Genomic DNA, 25,706 nt, shown 5'->3' on the forward strand with positions numbered 1-25,706 from the left:
AGTGCGAGTCTTAGCAGGGTCTCTCCAGTAGATGGGGACAGACACTGTAGAACGAAGGTTATGCATATAACCACGGTTCTATGAATTTCGGATGACCGCCAGAGGCGGTGCTGAAAGCACCGCCTCTGGCGGTCAGGAGAAATGAAATAGAACTGAGGCTGTGCCTTTATGCCTCAGGATATACCATCGTGGGAATGTTCTATGTTCTAGTCTCACACCACAGAGACTCAACCAGGTAGTGGTGTTCAATCAAGAGCCATGGTTGTATTCCTTCCACTAATGTGCATTAAGGGACTGATATATTTGTACACGTTAAGTTTCACCCTGTCTATAATTAGATAAGGAAACAGTCCAAGCATCTTCCCAGCCTGAATGTATGTATGGGGGTAGTGTGATACCGACGTGAAGAACTTGCTAGAATATCTGGTCGTAGGATTTGCGGAAAATGACAGGAGGACATTCTCACTCTTGACCTTGCCGCTGTCTACCAGTATGTTAAACACATTCCACTCTTATCAGCTAGAATAGCTAGTTTAACTAGATCAAGTTTAACAGCTCAAGATCAGAACTATTCTGGACAAGGAATCAAATAATGAAAGAAGAATGCTAATGGCAAATGGTGTGAAAATGTACAGTTATTAAAAGTGTAATTCCTGGCTGTGTGAGTGTGATGACCTGGGGCTGTGTGAGGGCATAATAAGGGCCTGGAGAGCTTACTTAGAGATGGCGACATGGGCTGTGCTCATTTCTTATGTGTTGTCTTTTGCATATTTTTAACGTTGTTTGTGTGTGTGTGTGTGTGTTTGTGTGTTCCAGGCTTTCCTATCCATCGAGGACGATACAGAGAACCCGGAAGAGAGTGTGTTCTGTCAGGTCCAGTCTCTGTTTGGGCATCTGATGGAGAGCAAACTGCAGTACTACGTCCCGGAAAACTTCTGGAAGGTAATGTCGCGGAATAGCATATCTGAACAACTGAGTAAATGATCCCATGGCCCCAGTCCTTCTCCCAAAATACTACGGAAAGACGGTCTGAAGTGCAGCTGGTGTGTTTTGCTTAAGAGTGAGTCTTGTGTGTGTGTGTTGCCTTTGTTGCAGATCTTTAAGATGTGGAATAAGGAGCTGTATGTGCGTGAACAGCAGGATGCCTACGAGTTCTTCACCAGTCTGGTGGACCAGCTGGACGAACACCTGAAGGTACAGCGCACACACACACACACACACACACACACACAAACACTCTCTTTCACACACACCCTCAGACACACACAGCGCTATCTTCAGTCACACACCAGCTGAGCGGTTGATTGTACGCAGATGGACAAGGGATGCAGGCTACTAAAGCCAGTCATGTTCCAACAGTGATGATCAAATATTTTGCAGCAATATGCATTTTGTCTGGACAGCACAGAGCTCAGACAGCAGGCAGGCACACCTTAATCAAAGCAGGCATCTATCAACAGTAAATCCTGCCCGAAAAAAAACATCTCTATTTATTTGTCTGATTTCTGTTCAGAAAATTGGACGGGAGCAGATCTTCAAGAACACGTTCCAGGGCATTTTCTCCGACCAGAAGATCTGCAAAGACTGTCCACACAGGTGAGTGTGAAGGAGTGAAGGAGTATGCAGTACATTAAAAATCTGTTTCAAAAACATTTTTGATGGATGAGACGGTGTGAGTCAGTGTGAAACATGTGATGGACACCACGTGAGGTTGTAAAGTAAAACAGTAAGGAGGACTCCGTGTGCAAAGGCCTTAATTGTTGTTATATTTTGTCAGCTCCTAGTATTCAAATCGAGGGTTACAAATGTAACCACGGTTCTATGATTTGCGGATGACCGCCAGAGGCGGTGCTTTCAGCACGTGGGATGGAAATCCATGTGCTGAAAGTACCGCCTTTGGCGGTCAGGAGAAACGAAATAGAAACTCCATGTTATTTACAGTAGCATTCATTCATTCATTCATTCATTCACCTAGAATGTAGTAGTAGTGAGTGGTGATACTGGTGATTTGTGGTGATTTGTGGTGATATTTGGTGCTGGTTGACGCCGCTGCCGTGACCCTGGGCAGGTATGAGCGGGAGGAGACGTTCATGGCGCTGAACCTGGGGGTGACGTCCTGCCAGAGCCTGGAGATCTCCCTGGACCAGTTTGTCAGGGGAGAGGTGCTGGAGGGCAGCAACGCCTACTACTGCGAGAAGTGCAAGGAGAAGGTAACTCAGCACCTCGGCTCAGGTGGCCCCCATTGCCTGTCTGTGCGTGTATCTGCATGTGTGTGCAGTATGTGTTGGTGTCTGTGCTTGTTTGTTTTGCGTCTGTGTGTCTGTGTGTGTATCTGCATGTGTGCGTTGGTGACTGTTCTTGTTTGTTTGTGTGTGTACATGCCTGTGTGTATGTGTTGGTGTCGGTGCTTGTTTGTCTGCTTGTGTGTGTGTGTGTGTGTGTGTGTGTGTGTGTGTGTGTGTGTGTGTGTGTGTGTGTGTGTGTGTGTGTGTGTGTGTGTGTGTGTGTGTGTGTGTGTGTGTGTGTGTGTGTGTGTGTGTGTGTGTGTGTGTGTGTGTGTGTGTGTGTGTGTGTGTGTGTGTGTGTGTGTGTGTGTGTGTGTGTAGGCTATTACTAACTGGCCATTCCCTGTCCCAGAGAACCACAGTGAAGCGCACCTGCATCAAGTCCCTGCCCAGCGTGCTGGTCATCCACCTGATGCGCTTCGGCTTCGACTGGGAGAGCGGACGCTCCATCAAATACGACGAGCAGATCCGGGTGAGAACCCAACTTCCTGTTCCTGTTCCACGCTAACGCTATGCTTCTGACATAGAAAACCGAAGAGCTCACTGCGAGGCCTTTGGCTCTGATGTGGAGAATGCAGCTGTGGTTGCTAGGGATGTAACGATACACTCAACTCACGACTCGATATGGATCACGATTTTTTGTTCACGATACGATTTTATCACGATTTTTCTTTTTGATATTGATGCTGTATGAAGAGGTTGCTCCAAAGAAAATGCCCTACTCTGCCCTGCAAAGCAAAAAGGCAGTAACTATGCAGAGTGCAAACTGAAAAAAAAAAAAACATTTTAAAGTTATGCTGTTGCTTAGCCTTATGGTTGTAGTTAATGTAGCAGTTATTGGAGGTTTATTTATTTTTTTACTTTACATTAGCTTATTTTTGGTGCTTATCAATCTTCATAACAACTTTAATGTCATGAAAATTATAATAACTAATTTTCGACCAAAAATGCAGTTACTGCCTTTCTGCTTTGTAGGGCAGTACTGTTATATGCTACATCATTATAGTTGTTCAAGTGCACACACTAAATGGAGAGCTAGGATTAAAATTCAGACTGTGCCTTTAAATAGGCAACTTTTTCCATCTATCAGCACAATGCTACAGTAAGCCATTTCCACTAAAAAAAATGATGTCTTTTTCAAACCTTGAAAACACCACATTAAAATCCAAGCATTTTCAAGGATTTCAAGCACCCATACGAACCCTGACACACACACTCTAGTTCAAAGTTGTTGCCTACCGTCGTCTTCCCTCGTTCTGTGCCCCGTACCTAGTGACATAAGTCACGTGACTCATCGCGATTCATTTTTTCTATCAACCGGTGCGAATCATCACGCATTTGTATCGATTTTTATTCGTGTCACGATGCATCGTTACATCCCTAGTGGTTGCTGATGACCACTCATGAGGAAACCGCTGCCTTCCGTGCTGTGACCTAGTTTCTTAAAAAGATAACTAGAAAGCTTCCAGTACCTTCTGTGTTGCTCATCTAGTAAAGATTCTTCCATACTGCTAAAGGCAACTAAAAGGACACTTGTAACTACAGTATACCAATGAACAATAGGAACTGATCCATACTGGCCCACAGTAAGGAAAGCCTGATTATAGCTATTGGAAGTGTGTGGATGGCCTTTAAGAGTTGTGTACTCATTATGTGCTCATGGTGTTATGTGCTCTCTCTCTCTCTCTCTCTCCCCCTCTCTCCCCCTTTTTGTCTCTCTCAGTTCCCCTGGGTGTTGAACATGGAGCCGTACACGGTGTCCGGCATGGCCCGGCAGGACTCGAGCGCCGACCACGGCGAGAACGGCCGCGGCGGCGAGGCCTCGGGCGGCTCCTCCCCCCGGAAGAAGGTCACCATCTCGGAGAACTACGAGCTCGTGGGCGTGGTGGTGCACAGCGGCCAGGCCCACGCCGGACACTACTACTCCTTCATCAAGGACCGCCGGTGGGTCTCACCGCATCAGCACCGCATCAGCACCGCATCAGCACCGCATCCCACAGCAGCGCAGCCTCTCGCTTTATTTAACACACACCACACCACACCACACCACACGGGTCATGTTGGGATGGGTGTTTTAGTACTTGTGAATGACGAGTGAGGAGTGTGTGTGTGTCTCTGCACACTGACTGTATTGTCTGAAGCAGTTACCAGGAGTAGCCATGACATTATGACATGGTTCTCAGTCAGTGCGTAGGTGTTATTGTTGAACACATCATTATTTACATAGTCTGGGTTAAGCTAAGGCAGATCTTTTGTGGATGTCCGGGGGAAAACTAAGTGAAATGAAAAGATTGAAAAAGAGAGAATTCAGTGGTCAAGGTGAAGGCTGGGGAAACTGGAAAGCAGATGAGAGGGGTTTTTATACTCCGGCTTGCTCTGCCCGTCTAGAAAAAAAAAGCATCTTTATGTGGGCCATTGTGGATGGGGGGAATACACACACACACACACACTCCTGGTTTTGGCTGCTGTTTTTATGGAGGGGTCTGCAACACTTAAATCATCAAACCAGCTCCAGATGTCTGGCACCCACGCCGCTGTAACAAATAATAATCAAAAACACACAAGGCATGGCAGGCATCCGATGAATGCAGGAATGTGGAAACCCTCCACAAAACTGGCCTACATTTTAGTCTCCACTAACAAATATTTCTCAACTACTTTATGTGATGGTTTTTCTTCTGTCTCCTAATATTTTTGTTTCTTTGATTTGTTTCCTGTCCTCTTCCCCCTCCGTGCTGTTGTCCACTCTTAGGGGCTGTGCTCGAGGGCGCTGGTACAAGTTCAACGATAACGTGGTGGAGGAGTTTGACATGAATGATGAGACCCTGGAGTACGAGTGCTTTGGAGGAGAGTACAGGCCCAAAGTATATGACCAATGTAAGTCTCTCTCTCTCTCTCTCTCTCTCTCTCTCTCTCTCTCTCTCTTTCTCTCTCTCTTTCTCTCTCTCTCTCTCTCTCTCTCTCTCTCTCTCTCTATCTCCCTCTCTCTCTCTATCTCCCTATCTCCCTCTTGAACAGTGAGTCACAGCCAAGTGGCATGGCATCTGGGGAAGCCTTTCCATCTGGTCAACTGGCAGTTTAATGTATCCAGATGGACGCACAGATTAGGAAGACTGTTTAGCACAGTGCATGTGTAGTCACATCAATACTGCCTTTGAACGCTGTTGTACTTAGTGTCATTCTTTGCCAATTTACTGGGAAGAGCAACAGACCTACTCACTCAACCATGATGCTAGTTGCTATTGATGCTAGATTGTTGTGTGACATCTCTTCAGGACGGTACTAAATTCAATAAGGTGGTACCAAGAAATGTTTTTGAATTTTTATCACAAACATTTCATAGATCTTGTTTAGTTAACTTATTTATGAATCTATGTTTGTTTGTTTATGTATTGGTTCATTTATTTTTTATGTATTTCCTTATTTTTTATTCATCAAGTATATTTATGCCATGAAATAGCCAGAGGTGTTGATCATTAAACGCTGTTCTCCATTTTAGATGCGTGACTGTTAGTTAGAATAAAGCAGACAGCAGGCCCTTTCTACAAAGATCCTTAATTACTGACAAGATAGAGCAACATAATGCATCTCTATGGAAGAAAAATTCGAACAGTTCCTGTCTGCTTAAAGAGGCGTGTCGCAAAGACTTCATAGTGGGATATCGATTTCTGTCAGATTGGCAAGCAGGTCAGTTCGAATGTTAACAGGTCTACTTAAAGGGGGATTTAGCCCCCCTCCCCTTTGCGAAGACAGAACGCGGAAATGATCGAACGTTTGCGCCTCTCGCTCCGCTTTAACCCTCTCTGCTCTCTAACTCCACCCCTGTGCCTCTCCCGTGCAGCTAACCCGTACCCAGACGTGCTCTCTAACTCCCCCACTGTGCCTCTCCCGTGCAGCTAACCCGTACCCAGACGTGCGGGCCCTCTCTAACTCCCCCACTGTGCCTCTCCCGTGCAGCTAACCCGTACCCAGACGTGCTCTCTAACTCCCCCACTGTGCCTCTCCCGTGCAGCTAACCCGTACCCAGACGTGCGGGCCCTCTCTAACTCCCCCACTGTGCCTCTCCCGTGCAGCTAACCCGTACCCAGACGTGCTCTCTAACTCCCCCACTGTGCCTCTCCCGTGCAGCTAACCCGTACCCAGACGTGCGGGCCCTCTCTAACTCCCCCACTGTGCCTCTCCCGTGCAGCTAACCCGTACCCAGACGTGCTCTCTAACTCCCCCACTGTGCCTCTCCCGTGCAGCTAACCCGTACCCAGACGTGCGGGCCCTCTCTAACTCCCCCACTGTGCCTCTCCCGTGCAGCTAACCCGTACCCAGACGTGCGGCGGCGCTACTGGAACGCCTACATGCTCTTCTACCAGCGCATCTCCGACCAGAACTCCCCGGTGCTGCCCAAGAAGAGCCGGGTCAGCGTCATGAGACAGGAAGCCGAGGATCTCACCCTGTGAGTGTCCCGCATCACTTCCTGTTGTGCAACACAGCAGCCTTACCACCAGTTTCACACTGTCTGGTTCTAACAGATGTTCTACATCCAACATGACAAAAACATGATTACTGGTTGTGTTCAGCTGATGAATTTCATGAGATTTGCTTAAGTCGCATCTATCTTCTGATATTGACTGACATACTGAAATGGGCTTTAGGTCTGTTTTATTCTGTTCACTATGGAGTGATGCCTTTTCTTTCCTTTTTTGTAACAACTTGGATGCTATTTCCCCCCCCCCAGCTCGGCCCCCTCCTCTCCTGAGATCTCCCCCCAGTCCTCCCCGCGGCCCCCCAGGGCCAACAACGACCGGCTGACCCTCCTGACGCGCCTGGTGAGGAAGGGCGAGAAGAAGGGCCTGTTTGTGGAGAAGATGCCCGCTTGGATCTACCAGGTAATTCATTCACTGCTCACCAGAGCACTTTTTCACGACTGGAAAGATTCGCGTTTTCTTTCAGCTGCTTCATACGAGCCAGGTGCGAACGCACACTCACTAACTCTTGCGTCCCGCACGTTCTGCTCCACAGATGGTGAGGGATGAGAACCTGCGCTTCATGAAGAACCGAGACGTGTACAACCCAGACTACTTCAACTTCACCCTCTCCCTGGCCTCTGTCAACGCTGTAAGTGGCCCACCGATCCACTCAACACTGGAAATGACTCAATCATGGCGCGATATCAATACGTTATGTCAATATGATATCCATCATTGTTAACGTCTTGTCCTCCTCCTCCCTCCCCCGACAGACCAAGCTGAAGCACCCCTCATACCAGGCCATGGCCAAGGGCAGTCTGCAGCTGGCCGTCCACTTCCTCTTCCACACCTACCTGCGCACCAAAAAGAAACTCAGGTAGCTGCCGCAGCGTCCAAACCAAAAGCATTGCAAAAAAGGTGTTACAGTGAGGTTGTATGCAGGCTGTATGGTCAGCAGAGAAACACGAAGGAGAAAACACTGACTGAAAACAAGACTGTTTATCTTTCAACACAACACACTCATTAACATGCACTACTTTTTGCAATTTCTCAGTTATTTGTTATGTATTGTTAGAAGTGTATATTATTATTTGGTGGTTACACTAGTATTCATTTTCTAGTATTTGAAGAAACCGTAACCCCTCTTAATGTAAGAATCTCATTGTACTTGCTTTGATGTACCTCTGACCTATGAGAAACGTTGACCTTTGACCTTGATATTTGCCCCTCTGCTAGGGTGGACACGGAGGAGTGGATTGCCACGGTGGAGGTGCTGCTGTCCAAGAGCAGCGAGGCGTGCCAGTGGATGGCCCAGTACCTGGTGGGGCCCGAGGGCCGCGAGATCATCAAGTGAGTGGAGCTCTCCGGAACACTCTACCGTCACCGTGCATAGTGTCACAGTGTGCTGTACTGCAGCACTCCATGCTTTTGGAGGGCAGCGTTTCATGTGTTACATAGAAGCTGTCTTAGTCATGCAGCACGACGGACAACGTTCGTCATACTTTTTTGTGTATTGTTACAAGATATCAAAAGGAGGGTGTCTTTTGAGAGAGCAATCTGCTAGTCACAAATACACTCTCACACACACATACACACACTTACCTATAACCCCCCCCCCCTCGAGCAACCCTCTCCTGGCCAGCTATAAAGTGCTGAATCATTAGCCCTTGTGTGGGGTAGAGGGCGCGGCGGCTGTTCTGCGCTGCCATTGGCTGCGGCACCTCGGAAAGTGGGCCTTGGCCCTGGAATGTAAACATCTTCGAGCCAGGAGGAGGCTCTGCCATGGAGGAGAGAGGCGGCAGAACCTGACAATTAAAGCCCAACCATGTCTGCAAGAGCTAACGCCTCATCAGAGACCCATTGGAGGAGGGGGGGCAATAACACGAAGGGATGGGGGTGAGAAAAGGGGGGGGGGGGGTCTGTGGCTCCTTGTTGCTCCTGATTGGCTGATGGAGATCGAACGTTGTGGCTGCCCTCCGATCACGCCATGCCTGTGTCAAGGCCAGGGAATGTGGAGGAGGGAATTATTTTACGAGTACGACACCTCCCAACACACACACACACACATGCACGCACATACACTCCCGCTGTCTGGGTGGCCTTTCCAAAAGCAGCAGCAGCAGCAGCAGCAGCAATAGCAATTCCACCAGGGGGAATAAAACAATAGTAGAAGTGGTGGTTTTCCACTCCATAGCTGGCTTGAGGCTTGGCCTTCCCTGCTTGTGACTGCAGATGATCTCTCTGCAAGCTCACTGTTGTGGTTCCATTGCTGCCATGGTGGTTCACAGAAACACGGTCTTGTTCATTCAGTCCTCATAACATTGGTATTGTTAGCGAGAATTACACAATTTCTATACAGTTTGTTTGGTGTATTGTCTGTATATTACTTCACAGACTTTTTATCCAGTACACACACATGTATATGACTATGTTTGTTCTATGGAGGTCAAATCCATCACTTTATGCCAGATAAACCAGATGAACTACAGCTGAGACTAACTGTGTCTGTGTGTCTGTGTGTCTGTGTGTCTGTGTGTCTGTGTGTCTGTGTGTCTGTGTGTCTGTGTGTCTGTGTGTCTGTGTGTGTGTGTGTGTGTGTGTGTGTGCGTGTGTCTGTGTCTGTGCGTGTGTGTCTGTGTGTGTGTGTGTGTGTGTGTGTCCGTGACCTCTCTCGCTGCAGGATCTGCTTGCTGGAGTGCAGTGTGCGGGAGGTGCGTGTGGTGGTGGCCAACCTCCTGGAGAAGACTCTGGAGAGCGCGCTGCACTTCCAGGACCCCGGGCTGGACTGCCTGCTGGACGCGCTCCTCTCCCTCCTGGACAAGGACGTGCCCGAGAACTGCAAGAACTGCTCGCAGTACTTCTCCCTCTTTAGCAGCTTCGCCCAGAGGGTGAGGAGGGGGGCGTTGTGCCACTGGCACTTGTTGTCATGCCACAACAACCTCTAATGTTGACGTCTTTTGCTTCCTTCAACTCAGATCAAATGGAAAGCCATTTTTGGTGACTGATTTAGAGACAGTAGTCATTATTAGTCCTTGTTTGGTTAATGTGTGTGTGTGTGTGTGTGTGTGTGTGTGTGTGTGTGTGTGTGTTTGTTTGTATGTGCAGGGCGGAGAACCCTGTCAGCTGCTGCTGAAGCATGCTGCCTACCGCCGCATGCTCATCTTCTTGCTGGGACCCAACCGCCAGAACAACCAGGTACAGCAGGGGGCGCTCCTGTTACAGCAAGCCAGAGACTGGCCCTTCAACAGCACACACATATACCAGGCTGATAGTGGCCCTTCAACAGCACACACATATACCAGGCTGATAGTGGCCCTTCAACAGCACACACATATACCAGGCTGATAGTGGCCCTTCAACAGCACACACATATACCAGGCTGATAGTGGCCCTTCAACAGCACACACATATACCAGGCTGATACTGGCCCTTCAACAGCACACATATACCAGGCTGATAGTGGCCCTTCAACAGCACACACATATACCAGGCTGATAGTGGCCCTTCAACAGCACACACACACACATATACCAGGCTGAGTGGCCCTTCAACAGCACACACATATACCAGGCTGAGTGGCCCTTCAACAGCACACACATATACCAGGCTGAGTGGCCCTTCAACAGCACACATATACCAGGCTGATAGTGGCCCTTCAACAGCACACACATATACCAGGCTGAGTGGCCCGTCAACAGCACACACACACATACCAGGCTGAGTGGCCCGTCAACAGCACACACACACACACACATATACCAGGCTGAGTGGCCTGTCAACAGCATACACACACACACATACCAGGCTGATAGTGGCCCGTCAACAGCACACACACACATATACCAGGCTGATAGTGGCCTGTCAGCAGCACACACACACATATACCAGGCTGATAGTGGCCCGTCAACAGCACACACACACACACACATATACCAAACTGATACTGGCCCTTCAACAGCACACACATATACCAAACTGATACTGGCCCTTCAACAGCACACACATATACCAGGCTGATAGTGGCCCTTCAACAGCACACACATATACCAGGCTGATACTGGCCCTTCAACAGCACACACATATACCAGGCTGATAGTGGCCCTTCAACAGCACACACATATACCAGGCTGATAGTGGCCCTTCAACAGCACACACATATACCAGGCTGATAGTGGCCCTTCAGCAGCACACACACACATATACCAGACTGATAGTGGCCCGTCAACAGCACACACACACACATATACCAGACTGATAGTGGCCTGTCAACAGCACACACACACATACTGTATACCAGGCTGAGAGTGGCCCTTCAGCAGCACACACACACCTATACCAGACTGATAGTGGCCTGTCAGCAGCACACACACACATATACCAGACTGATAGTGGCCTGTCAGCAGCACACACACACACACACATATACCAGGCTGAGAGTGGCCCTTCAGTAGCACACACACACCTATACCAGACTGATAGTGGCCTGTCAGCAGCACACACACACATACCAGACTGATAGTGGCCTGTCAGCAGCACACACACACATATACCAGGCTGATAGTGGCCCGTCAACAGCACACACACACACATATACCAGGCTGATAGTGGCCCTTCAGCAGCACACACACACACATATACCAGGCTGATAGTGGCCCGTCAACAGCACACACACACACATATACCAGGCTGATAGTGGCCCTTCAGCAGCACACACTTATACCAGGCTGAGAGTGGCCCATCATCACCACACACATATACCAGGCTGATAGTGGCCTGTCAGCAGCACACACATATACCAGGCTGATAGTGGCCTGTCAGCAGCACACACATATACCAGGCTGATAGTGGGCAGTTAACTATGCTTGGGCGATGTCCCCTTAATTGGCATTTGACGACGTGTTTCCTCCGGCAGAACCGGCGCTGGAGCTCGGCCCAGGCCCGCGAGTTCCTGCACCTGCACAACACGCTGGCCATGGTGGTGCTGCAAACGGACCTGGGCTCCCACAGAACCGAGGGTGAGTGGCGCCAGACGACCGTGTGTGTGTGTGTGTGTGTGTGTGTGTGCGCGCACGTGTGTTAGCATGTGTTAACATGGTCTCTCTTCTCTTTTCAGCTCCAGGTGTATATAAGTATACCTCATCCAGTAGCCACGGTTCCGCCCCTCTCCTCCCCCTCCACCCTGACATCAACACTCTGCTCTTCAAGCCTGAGGGACAGCCATACCTGCTGGAGGTAAACTCACCTGCCTGTCACACCATAGTCATGAGACCAAATATGGTCATGTTATTTGAGTAACTTCCCCAATGTAAAACCGTAGTTGATAATATAACTGGTTTAATCTGATATTAACTGTATTGGAGAGGCTCAATGAAATTCTAATGTGTATGTGTGTGTGTGTGTGTGTGTGTGTGTGTGTGTGTGTGTGTGTGTGTGTGTGTGTGTGTGTGTGTGTGTGTGTGTGTGTGTGTGTGTGTGTGTGTGTGTGTGTGTGTGTGTGTGTGTGTGTGTGTGTGTGTGTGTGTGTGTGTGTGTGTGTGTGTGTGTGTGTGTCTAGGTGATGTTTGCCATGCGGGAGCTGTCGGGCCCTCTGACTTTACTCATGGACATGATCACGTATAGCTGCTTCTGTAATGAGCCTTTCTCTCTGGGAGTGCTGCAGCTGCTTAAGGTAACTCCGGCCACTGAGGGCCTCTTATCTCCTATCATTATCAGCAATAGTCCTCGACACGCCATGGAGGTTAATAGTGATTTTATTGCAGCTAAGGCGTGTTAAGCACAGTGTGAGTGGGGTGTATCCTAGACCTCTTCTGCTTTACACACTTACACACTTACACAGAACACACTTCTGACGGCATGTTTTGTTTGTTTGTGATTACAGAATCAGCTGGAGACTGCTCCTCCACACGAGCTCAAGAACGTCTTCCAAATGCTACAGGAGATCCTGGTCAGAGCTGTGTATTTTAACACTTGTGTCAGCAGTGATTGTAAACTGTGATTGAGTCTGTCTTAATATTGATATGTATGTTTGTAAGCATTTTGTTGTGTTTCTCAGATGGTGGAGGATCCATTGCAGGCCAGAAGACTGAAGTTTGCATTTGAATCAGACAAGGGGTTGCTGGGTACGTAGAAGGAAATGCATTATGTTGAAATATGTCTGTCGTATTGTAACTTGCTTTTGAAAATAAGTTGAAAAAACGTAACTAGTTAAGGCGTTGTTATTTATCCTTTTGAATTGGAAAGTAAATATTTTGTGATCCAGTCACCTACATAAACAAAAGATATCGTATATATCCTACGTTTTTTTACTCCTGATTCCTTCTGGTAAGGGTCGATCAGGTGTGACTCGTGTACTCACATGCCCTTGTGTTCTCCTCTTCTCAGCACTGATGCACCAGAGCAACAATGTAGATAGCAGTCGCTGCTACCAGTGTGTCAAGTTCCTGGTTACCTTGGCCCAGAAGTAAGGAGTTGGTTCTTTTCTTGCTATCAGATTAACCATGGCGTTACTTTAATCCACAGTGTCAGCAGTGTTTTTATACATGTGTGTGTGTGTGTGTGTGTGTGTGTGTGTGTGTGTGTGTTTTGTATTTTAGGTGCGCTCCAGCAAAAGAATATTTTAAGGAGTTGTCTGGGCACTGGAGCTGGGCGGTTCAGTGGCTACAGAAAAAGGTCAGGCAATGGAGCCTTTCGCTTTACGTACCTAATAGCCATCGTTACCTGTGCAGTTTGCTTTTCTTCTGTAATGACGGACATTGTTTGTCCTAACTTTTTTTTCTATCTCTCTCTCTCTCTCTCTCTCTCTCTCTCTCTCTCTCTCTCTCTCTCTCTCTCTGTCTGTCTCCTGTTGATCTGCAGATGTCTGAGCATTACTGGACCCCTCAAAGTAACGTCTCCAATGAGACATCCACTGCCAAAACCTTCCAGCGCACCATCTCTGCACAGGTCAGCCTTTGACCTCAGCACTCGCCCCTCTGCACGCAAATGAACTTTACAACTTCTCTACAAATGTGTCTGAAATGTTAAATGTGTTTTGTCGTACTGTGTGCACACCACTCTCCTTTTTAACGTGTGTGTGTGTGTGTGTGTGTGTGTGTGTGTGTAGGACACGCTGGCCTATGCCACGGCACTCCTGAACGAGAAGGAGCAGTCAGGAAGCAGTAACGGCTCCGATGGCAGCCCAGCCAATGAGAACTCAGACCGTAGCCTCAGACAGGTACTTCTGCGTGGGGGTTTCACACTTCCTTTGCTTGATACTTTTATCCAAAGCGACTTGAATTACTACCTGTCCAGGATGCTATTATTTACTGTTGACTGATACACTTAAAGTAATAAATTGGACTCCCTTCCTAACGTAGTCTTTCTTCTGTGTGTCTCCCCAGGGCTCCGAGTCTCCCATGATGTTGGGCGACTCCAAGAGTGATCTAGAGGACGTGGACCCCTAAGCGCTTTTCTCAGCGTTTTTTGGGGGTGTGATTATTTTTTCGAAAGCAAAAAAAAAGAAAAAAAGAAAAGAAGCATAAACAATCCCTCCAATGGAGAGACATTGTGGCTTCAAGCAGCCAATCAAAAAGACTGTGTTTGACCTCCAGCAGCAGACAGATTTAAAACAAACAGAAAAAAAAGAATGGAGGAAGCAGACAAAGCGACACAGCCAATCAGAACACTGAACTTCTGTTGCCCCAGTGATGCTGGAAACGTTTTTCGACCCTAGACGGTCAACACCAACAGACACCAATGCTGTTCTGGATTAGATTAATCACCAATCACTATATCTGACCATTTGTGGGCTACAACATTGTTGTTGTTTTTGTTTTTTTCCTCAAGCAAAAAGTGTTTAGTAGAACACCAATGAAGTCAGCTCTTACTGCTTATTTTGCCCTTTTAAAGTCTCACACTAGAACTACAGGATGAAAATATGGTGCCCAGGGGCTTCTTTTAAAAAACAAAAAAAAGACAAAAAAAAAACCAAACAAAAACAAATCGGCAAGTCTGCACATTTGCCAATGTAATTAAACAGATCCTATTCACGATAATGTAAAGATATGTCACAGGGGTAATTTCAAATGTAAAAAAAATAATAATAATAATATTTTTTAAAGTATCCTAACGCTCCTTTGAGTGTCTGTTCAAAATTGATGAGGTGCTGCTTAGTTCCTTTCAATGCGAGGGGGAACTTAACTGGTGTCTTTCGAAAGTTCAACAATATAGCAAAGCATTTTTTTTTTCTTCTTTTTCAACCCGGTATTTGTTTGATGCACTTTATGGTCAAAGGAAGACAGTGAATAGGAATGGAAGGTCACTGTATTGGAGACACATACATATATTTTTCTTTCTTTCTTGCTTTCTTTCTTTCTTCTGTACTGGTCGCAGTGTGGTTTCAGAGCTCTTGCCAGTGCCTCTCTGCCTAGTTTGGTTTTAGCCCCACTGAGAGAGCAGCAGCAGCAGCATCAGACGTTTCACATGCTCAGCCTCCGCTCCGCAGTCCTTTAGACTACCTGCACACCTGTGTTACCTGCCCGAGTACCCCAAACCACACCACCAACGACACCGACACATCACACAAAAAATCAACCTCGCTATCCCAGGATTCCACATAACGTACAAAAGAAGTGGCCAAACAGTGGGAGGACAGCTTTGGAAATTGAGTGCCGTGCAAGCAGTGCTGCTTGCAGTCAGCTAACCAGGAGTGGGAATGAGCAAATATATATATATATATATATATATATATATTCCATTCTGAGACTGAGGAAAGTGATGACGTTATGATCCCTTTTTCCACTACATATTCCCACCTATACTGGAGCTCGAAGAGTTGGATAGAACTTTCCAGAATGACGAGCAGCGACATGGACTTCCGCTGGACTGACTGACATTTTTCCTTGAGTTTGATCGTTTCTTTTTTATGAGTTCCAATACATTGATGGAATGGCTTGATTCAGTTATTGAAGGGATTTTTCTTTTTCTTTGTTGCTTTTTGTTTCTGTTTCTATGCCTTACACTGTCCGTGGAAAGGAAGAGGGCTTGGCATTTCTCATGCTTTGCATTAGCTTGGGTCAAAGCCAGTCGAGTTGCTCAGAGCACCTCTTTAAGGAGAGCTGAAACATAGATGCCAGTTGAAGTACCCATCATCCCTCTCTTCCCACAGGACGAAACCACATAGTCGCTCTCGAGTTGCTATACAGCTGGATTTATTTTGGGTTATTTCTGGCCTAATGACAATGGGCACCCTCTCCACACAGAACAACGCACACACACACATACACACACACTGACACGCAGATACACAAAGAAAGAGCTGCTTTTGATACCGTGCTTCATGACCTCGTGTTGAAATTGTTGACATCAACAGGCCTCTTACTTCAGTTCTCTCGTCTTACAGGGCTTTTCCATAGCCAATTTAGAGTGACTCGTTTGGATTTAGGAGGACAAGTGGTAGTCATATCAGAGGTCACACACACACACACACACGCACACACATACTGCCATAAGCTTTAACTTTTTTATATCATTCAGGGGTGGTGGATTTGCCATTTGCCAACTGTTTTTTCTTTCGTTTTATTTTGTTTTGGTTTTTTTTTTTTTTTTGCAGTTTACTTGATGTTTATTTTGTCTTTTTTTTCTTTTTGTTGATTGTTTTCCTACTTTTTTTATGGTTTGTTTGTTTGTTTTGTCTGCCTTATTGTGCGCAGTAAAGAGAGGGAGAGGGTGGAAAAGGCGTTCAGCCGGAGTGCTGTCCACCGAGCCCCCAAGTGCCTTTACCCCACAACACCACCACGCCACAGCTGCACGTCTGTGCTCCTCCCTAGCACACTCATAAAACACTCACACACACACACACACACACCACCACCTCCACATAGCTCATCAGACTGTAGGAGAAACATGATTACCCAGTAGATTAGCATTAGAAGACCATTGCCACAGACTGTTGGGTGCCACGCGCTCACAAACAACGTTTCCGTTTTTTGCTTCTGTCCTGGAGAGGGTGCTGCTGACTTTGTTGTTGTTTTTGACACACGGTAGTTCACTCCTTCCTACCACCATTTCGTTTTTTTATTTTTTTTAAGTTTTGATCGCAAGGACCTGAAGCAAACCATGTACGAGCCCTCCCTTGAACTTGACAGGTTTTGTTCCTTTTCCGTCTTAACCTCTCAGATTCATGAGTGCTGTGGAAGAAGATGTAGTAGCTGTGCTTTTCTTTTTTTCTGTCTTTCTTTCTTTCTTTTTTTTTAAGGAGAAGTGATCTTGTGCTGTAATGAACCTCTTTTTGACAAGTGTGTCCAGTCGTCTGTCTCTTTCCAGTGAATGTGGCTTTTTTGTTTGTTTGTTTTGTTTGTTTGTTTGTTCGTTCGTTCATGTCCCTTCTCTTGCTGCCTCGCTGTCGCATGTGTATCAGTGAATGTATGTGTGAGTTACCTCGTATTCAGGGGATCACTGAGTGACATATTGGAACACCAAAACGCTTCCCCTGAAACAATCACTAGAACTAAGTGTACAAACCTTTCTGGACGAGCAACTATTTGGCAGACCTCCCATTTCTATCGAGTCAGAATGTTTTTTTTTTTGGTTTCCTTCATCTTTTTTTTTTTTCTGAATTGTATCTGAAAAGCTTTCTAGGACGGTTAGGCAAAATAGTCACTGTGGCCTGCACTGCTTTTATTCTCCAACCTCTCCACCGGGCCGCCAAGTGATGTAGGCCTAACTGCAACTATATGATCCATGTCCTTTATCACTCTCCTGGACAGAATGCACTTTCTTGAACTACATCCGACACTGCAAATAACCTAGAGTATAGCTTCCCATGAGCTTACGGACGTGAGATGGGTTTTTCTTTTTATTATAGACACTCAGACTTTATTTTTGTATTTTCCCTTTTGGTTCGTCCCATCAGTGGCTTTCTGGTGGTTGCGATAATCGTAGATTGAGTTTCATAGCTCAGAGTTCACTACTGCTGTGCCTTGACCAGAGGCATGTTTTTGTTATTATTTCCCCTTTGACACACACAGACACACACACACACACACACACATACGCACGCACATACAATTCCCCGTCTCTCACAGACATCAGACACCTCAGCATCAGCTGCGTGCAGCCTCGTCCATGGTCAGAGCCACCCCGACCTGCGTCAGCTGCAGTGACGGAACATCTCGTCAGTCTGCGCCAAGTTCAAATTAGTGTGCCAAGGACTAGGAGTTCCTCCCCGACTGAAGACGGGTTCACGTGTCATGAGACAAAGCCGAATCTGCTGACCCGCTAAAAGAGACCGACTCGAGGGGCCTGGGGCAGACCGTTACAAAAGCTCTAGAGCTCTAAACATGTGTCGCCTCTCGACTCCTTGTCGTTCTTTTTTCTTTTTCTTTTTTTTTTACTGCCCCTCTTGCGCCTGTAGTTCTTCTCTAAAGGGTTCTGGAGGGTCTCCTGGATTTTTAAAAATCGGGTGAAGGGGAGGGGGTTGAAGCCTATACGGGTTTTTATTGAACGCTTCGGTTCCTCAGATTTGAGCATCCACCTGTATGCTGGAAGTCTGAACGTTCTGAAGTGACAATTCTGTTAATGCATGTTAAAACCGCGTTTTAATTTGTACATCAGAGTTTGATTATGGGAATATTTGATATAAAAAAATAAAACTGGAATGCTCAACCTTTTATACACAGAGTTTTTATTTTCGTTGATGTCATTTTGGGCATGAGACCATTTAAGAAAACAGTTTTAATGTACAAGGATGTGTTTGTGTGTGTGTGTGTGTGCATATATACTGTATACACAGTTAGGAAAATACATTTTCACTTAGGCTAAGCATTCCATTGCATGCATACTGTATATGATTTAACTACAAAAAAATCTAAACATAAAGCAGCATTCATATAACTAACCAGAATCATTGAGCTCATTTGCCTGATGGTGGAATGTGCTCTCACTGAACCACAAGCATTAGGTAGGTCAAGAATTTAAAGCTAGGTGACCACTTCACATATAAAAAGCTTAGGAATATACTGTATCTACCTTTCTATGTAAAATTTGGCAATAGCAATACATTCAATGACATTTTTCCTTCATGTTTCACTTTGAAAACCTTGAGGTCATAACAAATCTTCTCTATATTCTGTGTGCCCTAATGATGATAAATATTCCTGTCTGTCCACATGCAACGTCGACCAGTAGCCTACCCTCCTGGTGTAGAAACGGCACCACAGAGAAAGCGTGTGAAGACGGGGGTATTCCAAGTACGTGGTTTAGTAAGAAACCTAGGTAAGTTAACAGAGTAAGTGGTAAACCTCCTACAACAGCTGAATAGCATTGTTTTGTTAGGAGTGTGAAGCCATACAGCTCTTCTATTAGGAGATTTACCACTTACCCAGATTTGTCACTAAACTACGTTCTTGGAATACCCCCCAGGAGCAGTTAATGGCGTGAGTGTATATAGCACGTATCTGACCAGACGGCGGGCAGACAGACGTTCTCATTTCTGACTGCTCTGGTTGGTCTGCAGCTGCGCCTCCTGCTGCTTGCTCTGGCCGTTCCGACAGCAGATGGCCAGGGCAGCGGTGGACCCCTGGCCTCCTCCTCCTCCTCCTCTTCCTCCTCCTCCTCCTCCTCCTCCTCCTCCTCCTCCTGCCGAGCTGCGCACCACACAGGTGTTGGCTCTGCTGAAGGAGCCGTGGGTGGGTGAGCCGTGGGAGTGGCCAGTGCAGCCGGTCAGCGTCCAGGAGTCTTCACACGACACCTCCACCTGTGGCCACAGAACAGCATAGGGAATTAGGGATCAGTATGGACGGAGCACAACACAGCAGCACATGACACACCTGTCACCTGCAGTCTTCAGTCTCCTTCTCTGTTAGGCATTCAAAGTCACGGTGAAGGTTGAAAGGAGCCAGAACCTCACAATTCAGATCTTCCCAAGCCATTCAAATATACATTCATCCTACTCTACCTATTGCTAACCACTGATAATTCAGTCATGTACTTTTTGCAGAGCCTGTGCAGACACTTTTTAACCATCCTGATTCACAATTACAAAATCTGCGCAAACTTTTGCAGATAACATAAACACAACCTCTGCACATGTCCCTGCATTACATGCCGCCTGTGTTGTGAGAGGGAAAGTCCCTCACTGGGATCGGCATCCTCTGACACAGAGAGCCGGCATGGCAACAGAAAAGCTATGAACTTAAAGATACAAAAAATGATCGTGGTGCATCTGGCATAAAACGTGGAAATGGTAGCAGAAAAAATCCCCCCTCTCCTCCAGCTCCCACATACCTGCTCAGTGAAGTCAGTGGGATCGTGCTCTTTTAGATGACACTCCAAGTCGGGGGCGTGACAGCAAGAGGCATATGCCATCAGCCCCTCCCCTGCAGGACACGCCTTTTGGTCGCCATGGAGAGGCCGCCCAGCATCCAGCACAGTGCCTGACTCTGAATGGGTACTGCAGCCTGAGGTGGGACCATTGTGGAGGTTAGTACAGGCACTCGTTACATGTTTATTAACATACACGTTTATTAACATACGCATTCATTCTCACACACACACACACACACACACACACACACAAATGCACATAATCTAAGGTAGGGAGCAGAGTCAGAAACTCAGAATGCCATCAGGGGCAGGGCCAGACATGGCAGAGTTTATTCAATTGTATAGTAGAGTAGTAAACCAAGTTCAATAGCTCAGCAGAAAAGAAGCAGTGGCACCATTGGCCCAGTACCCAGGGCATGATTATGCACTGCCTCTTACTGTATGTGGCCTGGGTCTGGTGTGGATTGACAGCCGTATCCCCAGGTGGAAATCTCCATCTTAGCAAACCAAAAATCCTACCATAATATGGTGTGTTCCAACAATTCCTTAAACCAGCTCATTTCAATCGCCATAACTCTTCAGCTAGGTGAGCTCACTTCAGCTAGTCAAAGCATCTGTGTTAAGTGTATTGCGCAACCACTAACTACACGGTGGGACTTTCACTTTGTGAATCACCTCTGATCCCAAGCTATTGATTGTGTTGGAGATGATGGCCACCCCCGCTCTTACCTGTGAGCTGGTGCTCAGCGTTGGCGCAGGACGCTTCGGCGCCCGTCTGCTCGCTGGCACGGACCTGGCACTGCACGGGGCTCCACGTGCAGCAGCGGGCGACGGCGTACACTCCCTGCCCCCCGAAACTGTTGGTGGCGACACACTCCTTTACACCATCCCGCTCCTCAAAGGGAAAAAAAAAAATAACAAAGCGACAAAGGAAAGTGAGAACACCACTGTCAGCTGGTGGATGAAATATCATACATATTGATCTCTCCAAAAAAATCTCTAGGATGTTCAGCCATTATTCTGTCTCCCTCTGTGTTTTCCAACTGGCCTGGCATTTATTGTGTTCTCACTGAGGCTCCCTGGCCCCATCACTGCATCCGCTCCTTCCTCTCACCTCTATTTTGTCTCCGGCTCGAGTTCCGCCCGGGGAATAGCTGGAGCAGCTGAAGAGCTCCTCTCCTTGGCGGCATCTTGTTACCGCCGTGTCCAACGCCAAGGTGCCCGACATCTCTGACCACACTGTTCGGCACAGCAGATCCTCCCCTGTGGCGAATGGGCAGAGACAGACCGCAGTTCAAGTCTTTCCACTAAACCTTATCCTTAAGATACAACGGAGTTGTTCATGTCGACCTTTAAACTTGTAATTGGGAGAATAATGTTGACTTTAATATCAAGGTGTCGACTTTAAACTTGACATGTCTACATTAAACTCGAGTAATAAATGTTAATTTGGCCATCACACACCTGAGTGTTATATATAACTCTTTCACCTCAAATCAAGCGGTGAAATCAAGTGGTGGATCAAGTTTGTCTTTAACTTTTTTGTTATTAGTGTTGTTTTTATAATTCCTGAAATGCCGCCATACCCGTGAGGGTAGAGTCTGGACTGGGCAGAGAGGCGACCATGTTGGGTGTGGCGAGGCGGTGATTTTGAGGGAAGCCCTCTGGGTTGATGGCCTGCTTGACCGAGTGCCTGAGCAGCAACTGCAGGACCTCAGCGGACGTTGCATTGGGCCTTGAGCTCAGGATCACCGCTGCGATGCCTAAGAGAGTCAAGGAACACACACAGTGTGACGATGAACACAGAAATCGTTTTCCATGGATTAGAATTCATCTTCAATGTGCAAAATGTCAAAAAAAGCTAATAGTGAGCCCAAAGCCCAGGCTAATTCAAAGTGATATGATAATTAACATGATTAAATGCATTTTCATATCATTTTAGTTTTTACTAGATATTTACTAATTATTATAATATTACTTGGCACCACATTAATGTATGTTATTTGGTACATTTGTGGACATGTCAGATAGACATTTCTAATTCTCTGTTGACAGTATTCTCGTGGACCCTTCTGTTTGTTGGACTCACCAGCTACATGTGCGGCAGCCTGAGAGGTGCCACTCTTGGTGGTGAAACACGTGGGGCAGTCACTGGAGGCACTCACGATGTCGTCGCCAGGGGCAAACAGGTCCACGCAGCGGCCATAGTTGGTGCCCGTCGTGCCCGTGGTCAGAGGCTGGTCAGCATGGTTGGTGGCTCCCACTGTAATCACCTAGTATTGGAAGGTATTTTCAATAATGGCAAAACTTTGCATCGATAAAACTGTTCGTATGAGCTGTTTTTTATGGGTAATAATAGCATTGCTATTACAACAAATTCTAGACTACAGTACAAGCTAGTAGTCATACACAACGTATATCTAATGTAACATAACATTGGCAGAAGACTGAGCTCACAGTAGCAGTGGGTTACCTCTGGTTCCGATGCCGGTGAGTAGCGGCAGGCGTCGTCCTGGTAGTTCCCGGCTGCCGCGATAAGCACGGCCCCGGACTGCACCATGTCCCTGCAGGCGGTGTTGAGGGTGCGGCTGAACCCCCCCAAGAACGGGAGCAGCACCACCAGCGGGCTCAGCGGTTGGACCGCCAGGGACGCTCGCACGTACTCCAGAGCTGAGGTTGGGTGGAATAGGGTGAACAGGTCAGTGTTCTGTTCTCACCCAAAATGGTGGCACTGCATCACCCAGGTGGGTGCCATACAGTGGCAGTGGTTGAAGGGAGTGCGTCCTTTCATTTTCGCTTTGCATATCTAGTTAAAGCTGCATATCTAAATGTAATATGTTGTTGTTATAGGCTCATTTATATACCTTAGTTAGGACCAATATTTTAGGCCTTTAGAAATAAGTCCAATCTACTGCATCAAAATGAAATACAAACATGTCAGACAGCTTCACTGTAACAGGAGGTTGTTTCAGGAGGACATATTTTCCACACAGCACACCCTGGGTGCCTCTCATTCGTCTTTTTATCTGTCCTCCCTTCCTTCCCCGTCCTCCCTTCCTTCCCAGGTCTTCGTTCCCACTGATCTAGATAAAGGCTGATGGGGCGGCAACAATGGGGTAGTCCATCCAGTTTTCTTTAGAGATCAGTGGGAACGAGCCTAAAGGACAGAGCATCGAGGATCGAGGAGGGATGTTGAGAGAGCCCCACTGTGTCCCTGTAGTGTCCCTTACCTGCCAGCGCTCCAGAGACGGTGCCTTTGCCCTGGCAGTTCAGCACCCGCACGCTGTTCACGCTCGCGCCCCGGGCCACGCCCGAATCCCGCCCACTCACCACGCCTGCGATGTGAGTGCCATGACTGTCGCACTGACTGGCCTATGGGAGCACGACAGAAAAGACGCTAAAGTTAAAAGTGAGGTGATGGCTTACAAATGGCTACACTACTCTTTAACTTCATTCACCACTGCGCCACCCACTGTAGACCCACAAGAAACATAAACTCATCCAGCTGTGTGTGTGTGTGTGTGTGTGTGTGTGTGTGTGTGTGTGTCTCAGCAGCTAAAGTTAACCTCCATGTATCTAAATTGCATGTGTTGGTTTAGTGTTCTCAGGCAGTTGTCTGTGTGTGAGATTTTGGGGATTTCTTGTCTGTATATGAACACATCAGGACTGTGTATGTATTGCCCCTGACTTCTCAACATGAAACAGCAATCAGGCATGCGTCTGAGGATCATGAAGGTCATCTGAGATTACAACAAAGTGAGGAGGCAGCACTTTTTCACACAGCATGCAAGACGCTTGTGACCAACATGTGATCTCTTCTGCTCCCTGTTGATCTCATACAGGTACTGCAGCACAATGTTCTTCCAGATGTAAATATCTGACACTATGTGAAGGACTATTTTTTTTCAGATAGCCGCAACACAATTTGCATTTTCATGAGACTACACAAGTGATGTGAGTTGAAATCGATAGGGCATGTTTATACAAAGTCCATAAAGAAACACGGACGACAACATCACATGCTGTCAAGCTCTTTCTCTGGTCACGGACCTGTCTGTGGAACCGAACACCATCCTCGTCTGGAACACTGTTGAAGTCGGTGACTTGCACTCGGCCGTCGACTTCACGGTGGTTCAGCTGGATGCTAGTGTCTAGGAGGAACACTGCCACCTGGGAACCATCATCTGTGAAGGAACAACACACAGATGCAAACATTCATATGAGGAGATTGCAGTCTCTGCATTGATTGCACCACTGACACATATAGCATGTAATGTGATTAACAGTTCAGATGATCAGCATGATCAGTTCCTACAAAAAAAACTGTATATAAAATATTGCTTTTATCTAATGTCTAATCTCTCTCTTTCTCTGCCTCTCTTTGACTCTCTCTCTCTCTGAGAGTGTGTGAGGGGGCTCTATATATACTCTTGAATAAAAGGCTTCTGCTCAATGATAAAACGTAAGGTGTGTGTGTGTGTGTGTGTGTGTGTGCGTGTGTGCGTGCGTGCGTGCGTGCGTGCGTGCGTGCGTGCGTCCTGAGAAAAGCATGCACTCACTTGGTGGTGTGTATTTTCCAGTTTCGTGCTTAATCCGTACGATGCGGTCCAGATTCCAGGGTACAGCCTGAGCATATACAGAAGAGTCCTCCTCTATGTACTTCACGTGTGGCAACTTCACTGCCTGTACACAGGGAACATTACACAATCACTCTTGACCCAAGACTCTTGAAACTCTTGAATGCCTTACTGCTGTGATACAATGCGGTTTGCACATTACCAGTTGTAGAACATCGCTGCTCATCTTCACCAAAAAGCCGTGGAAAGCTCCAGCGTACTTTTGGACCACTTCTATCAGATAACCGCGTTTAGCTGCTTTCACTTGCAGCCTGCGGATGGTGCGGTCCACATGGTTGTCGTGTGTTCCCCCTCGCAACACGACTATGTACTGACCAGGCATTCGCCATGCGTCCTGTGCGGAGAGTCAGTTTGTTTGGCTTTTAGTTGAATGAAAGTGCATTATGTCAAACACCGCGCACTGAGATATTTAACCACGTTTTCGTATAATAGCCCGAGGGGTCAGCTGAGGTCATCGCTCTGTCGCAAGTAAACTACACCGCATTGCAAACTTGCATGTAGGTGAAGGGGATACATTAAGGAACATATGACAATACTATGTCTTGTTAATGCGTAAAATCCGCGACAAGAAGATAATTTCTCAATACACACTGCATGAAGAAAAAAGACATATCTGTTTTGCGCAAGAAAAGTTGTGTTAGGTCATAGCATGGTTGGGAATAACCATATTTTAACCTACCTTATTACACCTGTAGAAGTCTGCGGACGGCTCGCCTCCAGACTCCGGTTGGCTATCATCCTGGCGAATTAGAGAGATAATCATCTCCTCATCCTCCGTATAGTCTTCTGTGGACAAGGTAATCGGAACAAGCATACAAAGCAGAGCACCGACTATCACACGTTCAGCTAGAGCTCCCATTTTCACGGATTATGTTGAATTTTGTTGAAAGCTACTTATAAGTTTTGTTCTATGAATATAATAACTAAAAATAACTAATAACCAATAGATTGCCATATATAAGAGGCAGCCTAGAAACACGGTACTTTCTCAGTAATTTCATATGGGCATTTGACAGATTAAT

General features: G+C 46.9%; 2 protein-coding genes across 2 annotated transcripts in view; one reads left to right on the plus strand and one right to left on the minus strand.

The window, feature by feature from the left end:
* The window catches only part of usp24 (ubiquitin specific peptidase 24), a 58,748-nt gene extending 40,355 nt beyond the window's left edge, over nucleotides 1-18,393 (plus strand). Inside the window, exons 44-67 of the mRNA XM_062556267.1 lie at nucleotides 817-942; nucleotides 1,096-1,194; nucleotides 1,514-1,596; nucleotides 2,069-2,210; nucleotides 2,638-2,757; nucleotides 4,009-4,229; nucleotides 5,038-5,162; nucleotides 6,591-6,732; nucleotides 7,015-7,165; nucleotides 7,299-7,394; nucleotides 7,519-7,622; nucleotides 7,982-8,095; nucleotides 9,426-9,633; nucleotides 9,851-9,940; nucleotides 11,658-11,760; nucleotides 11,859-11,977; nucleotides 12,300-12,413; nucleotides 12,624-12,689; nucleotides 12,798-12,864; nucleotides 13,127-13,205; nucleotides 13,339-13,414; nucleotides 13,601-13,687; nucleotides 13,848-13,958; nucleotides 14,125-18,393. Coding sequence (XP_062412251.1) covers nucleotides 817-942; nucleotides 1,096-1,194; nucleotides 1,514-1,596; nucleotides 2,069-2,210; nucleotides 2,638-2,757; nucleotides 4,009-4,229; nucleotides 5,038-5,162; nucleotides 6,591-6,732; nucleotides 7,015-7,165; nucleotides 7,299-7,394; nucleotides 7,519-7,622; nucleotides 7,982-8,095; nucleotides 9,426-9,633; nucleotides 9,851-9,940; nucleotides 11,658-11,760; nucleotides 11,859-11,977; nucleotides 12,300-12,413; nucleotides 12,624-12,689; nucleotides 12,798-12,864; nucleotides 13,127-13,205; nucleotides 13,339-13,414; nucleotides 13,601-13,687; nucleotides 13,848-13,958; nucleotides 14,125-14,187 — 2,706 coding nt within the window. The 3' untranslated portion in view covers nucleotides 14,188-18,393. The remainder of the gene's footprint in view (nucleotides 1-816; nucleotides 943-1,095; nucleotides 1,195-1,513; nucleotides 1,597-2,068; nucleotides 2,211-2,637; nucleotides 2,758-4,008; nucleotides 4,230-5,037; nucleotides 5,163-6,590; nucleotides 6,733-7,014; nucleotides 7,166-7,298; nucleotides 7,395-7,518; nucleotides 7,623-7,981; nucleotides 8,096-9,425; nucleotides 9,634-9,850; nucleotides 9,941-11,657; nucleotides 11,761-11,858; nucleotides 11,978-12,299; nucleotides 12,414-12,623; nucleotides 12,690-12,797; nucleotides 12,865-13,126; nucleotides 13,206-13,338; nucleotides 13,415-13,600; nucleotides 13,688-13,847; nucleotides 13,959-14,124) is intronic.
* On the minus strand, nucleotides 18,391-25,676 carry pcsk9 (proprotein convertase subtilisin/kexin type 9). Its single transcript, XM_062556265.1, has 12 exons — nucleotides 25,364-25,676; nucleotides 24,827-25,018; nucleotides 24,607-24,730; nucleotides 24,098-24,231; nucleotides 23,278-23,419; nucleotides 22,521-22,717; nucleotides 22,137-22,320; nucleotides 21,634-21,810; nucleotides 21,162-21,310; nucleotides 20,777-20,942; nucleotides 20,009-20,181; nucleotides 18,391-19,478 (listed from the first exon to the last, which is right to left on the minus strand). The coding sequence occupies exons 1-12, from the start codon at nucleotides 25,541-25,543 to the stop codon at nucleotides 19,209-19,211; spliced, it is 2,088 nt and encodes a 695-aa protein (XP_062412249.1). The 5' UTR covers nucleotides 25,544-25,676; the 3' UTR covers nucleotides 18,391-19,208.
* Between the last annotated feature and the right edge of the window lie 30 nt (nucleotides 25,677-25,706).

The sequence above is a fragment of the Sardina pilchardus genome, chromosome 15, assembly GCF_963854185.1.
Source record: "Sardina pilchardus chromosome 15, fSarPil1.1, whole genome shotgun sequence".
Taxonomy (NCBI): domain Eukaryota; kingdom Metazoa; phylum Chordata; class Actinopteri; order Clupeiformes; family Clupeidae; genus Sardina; species Sardina pilchardus.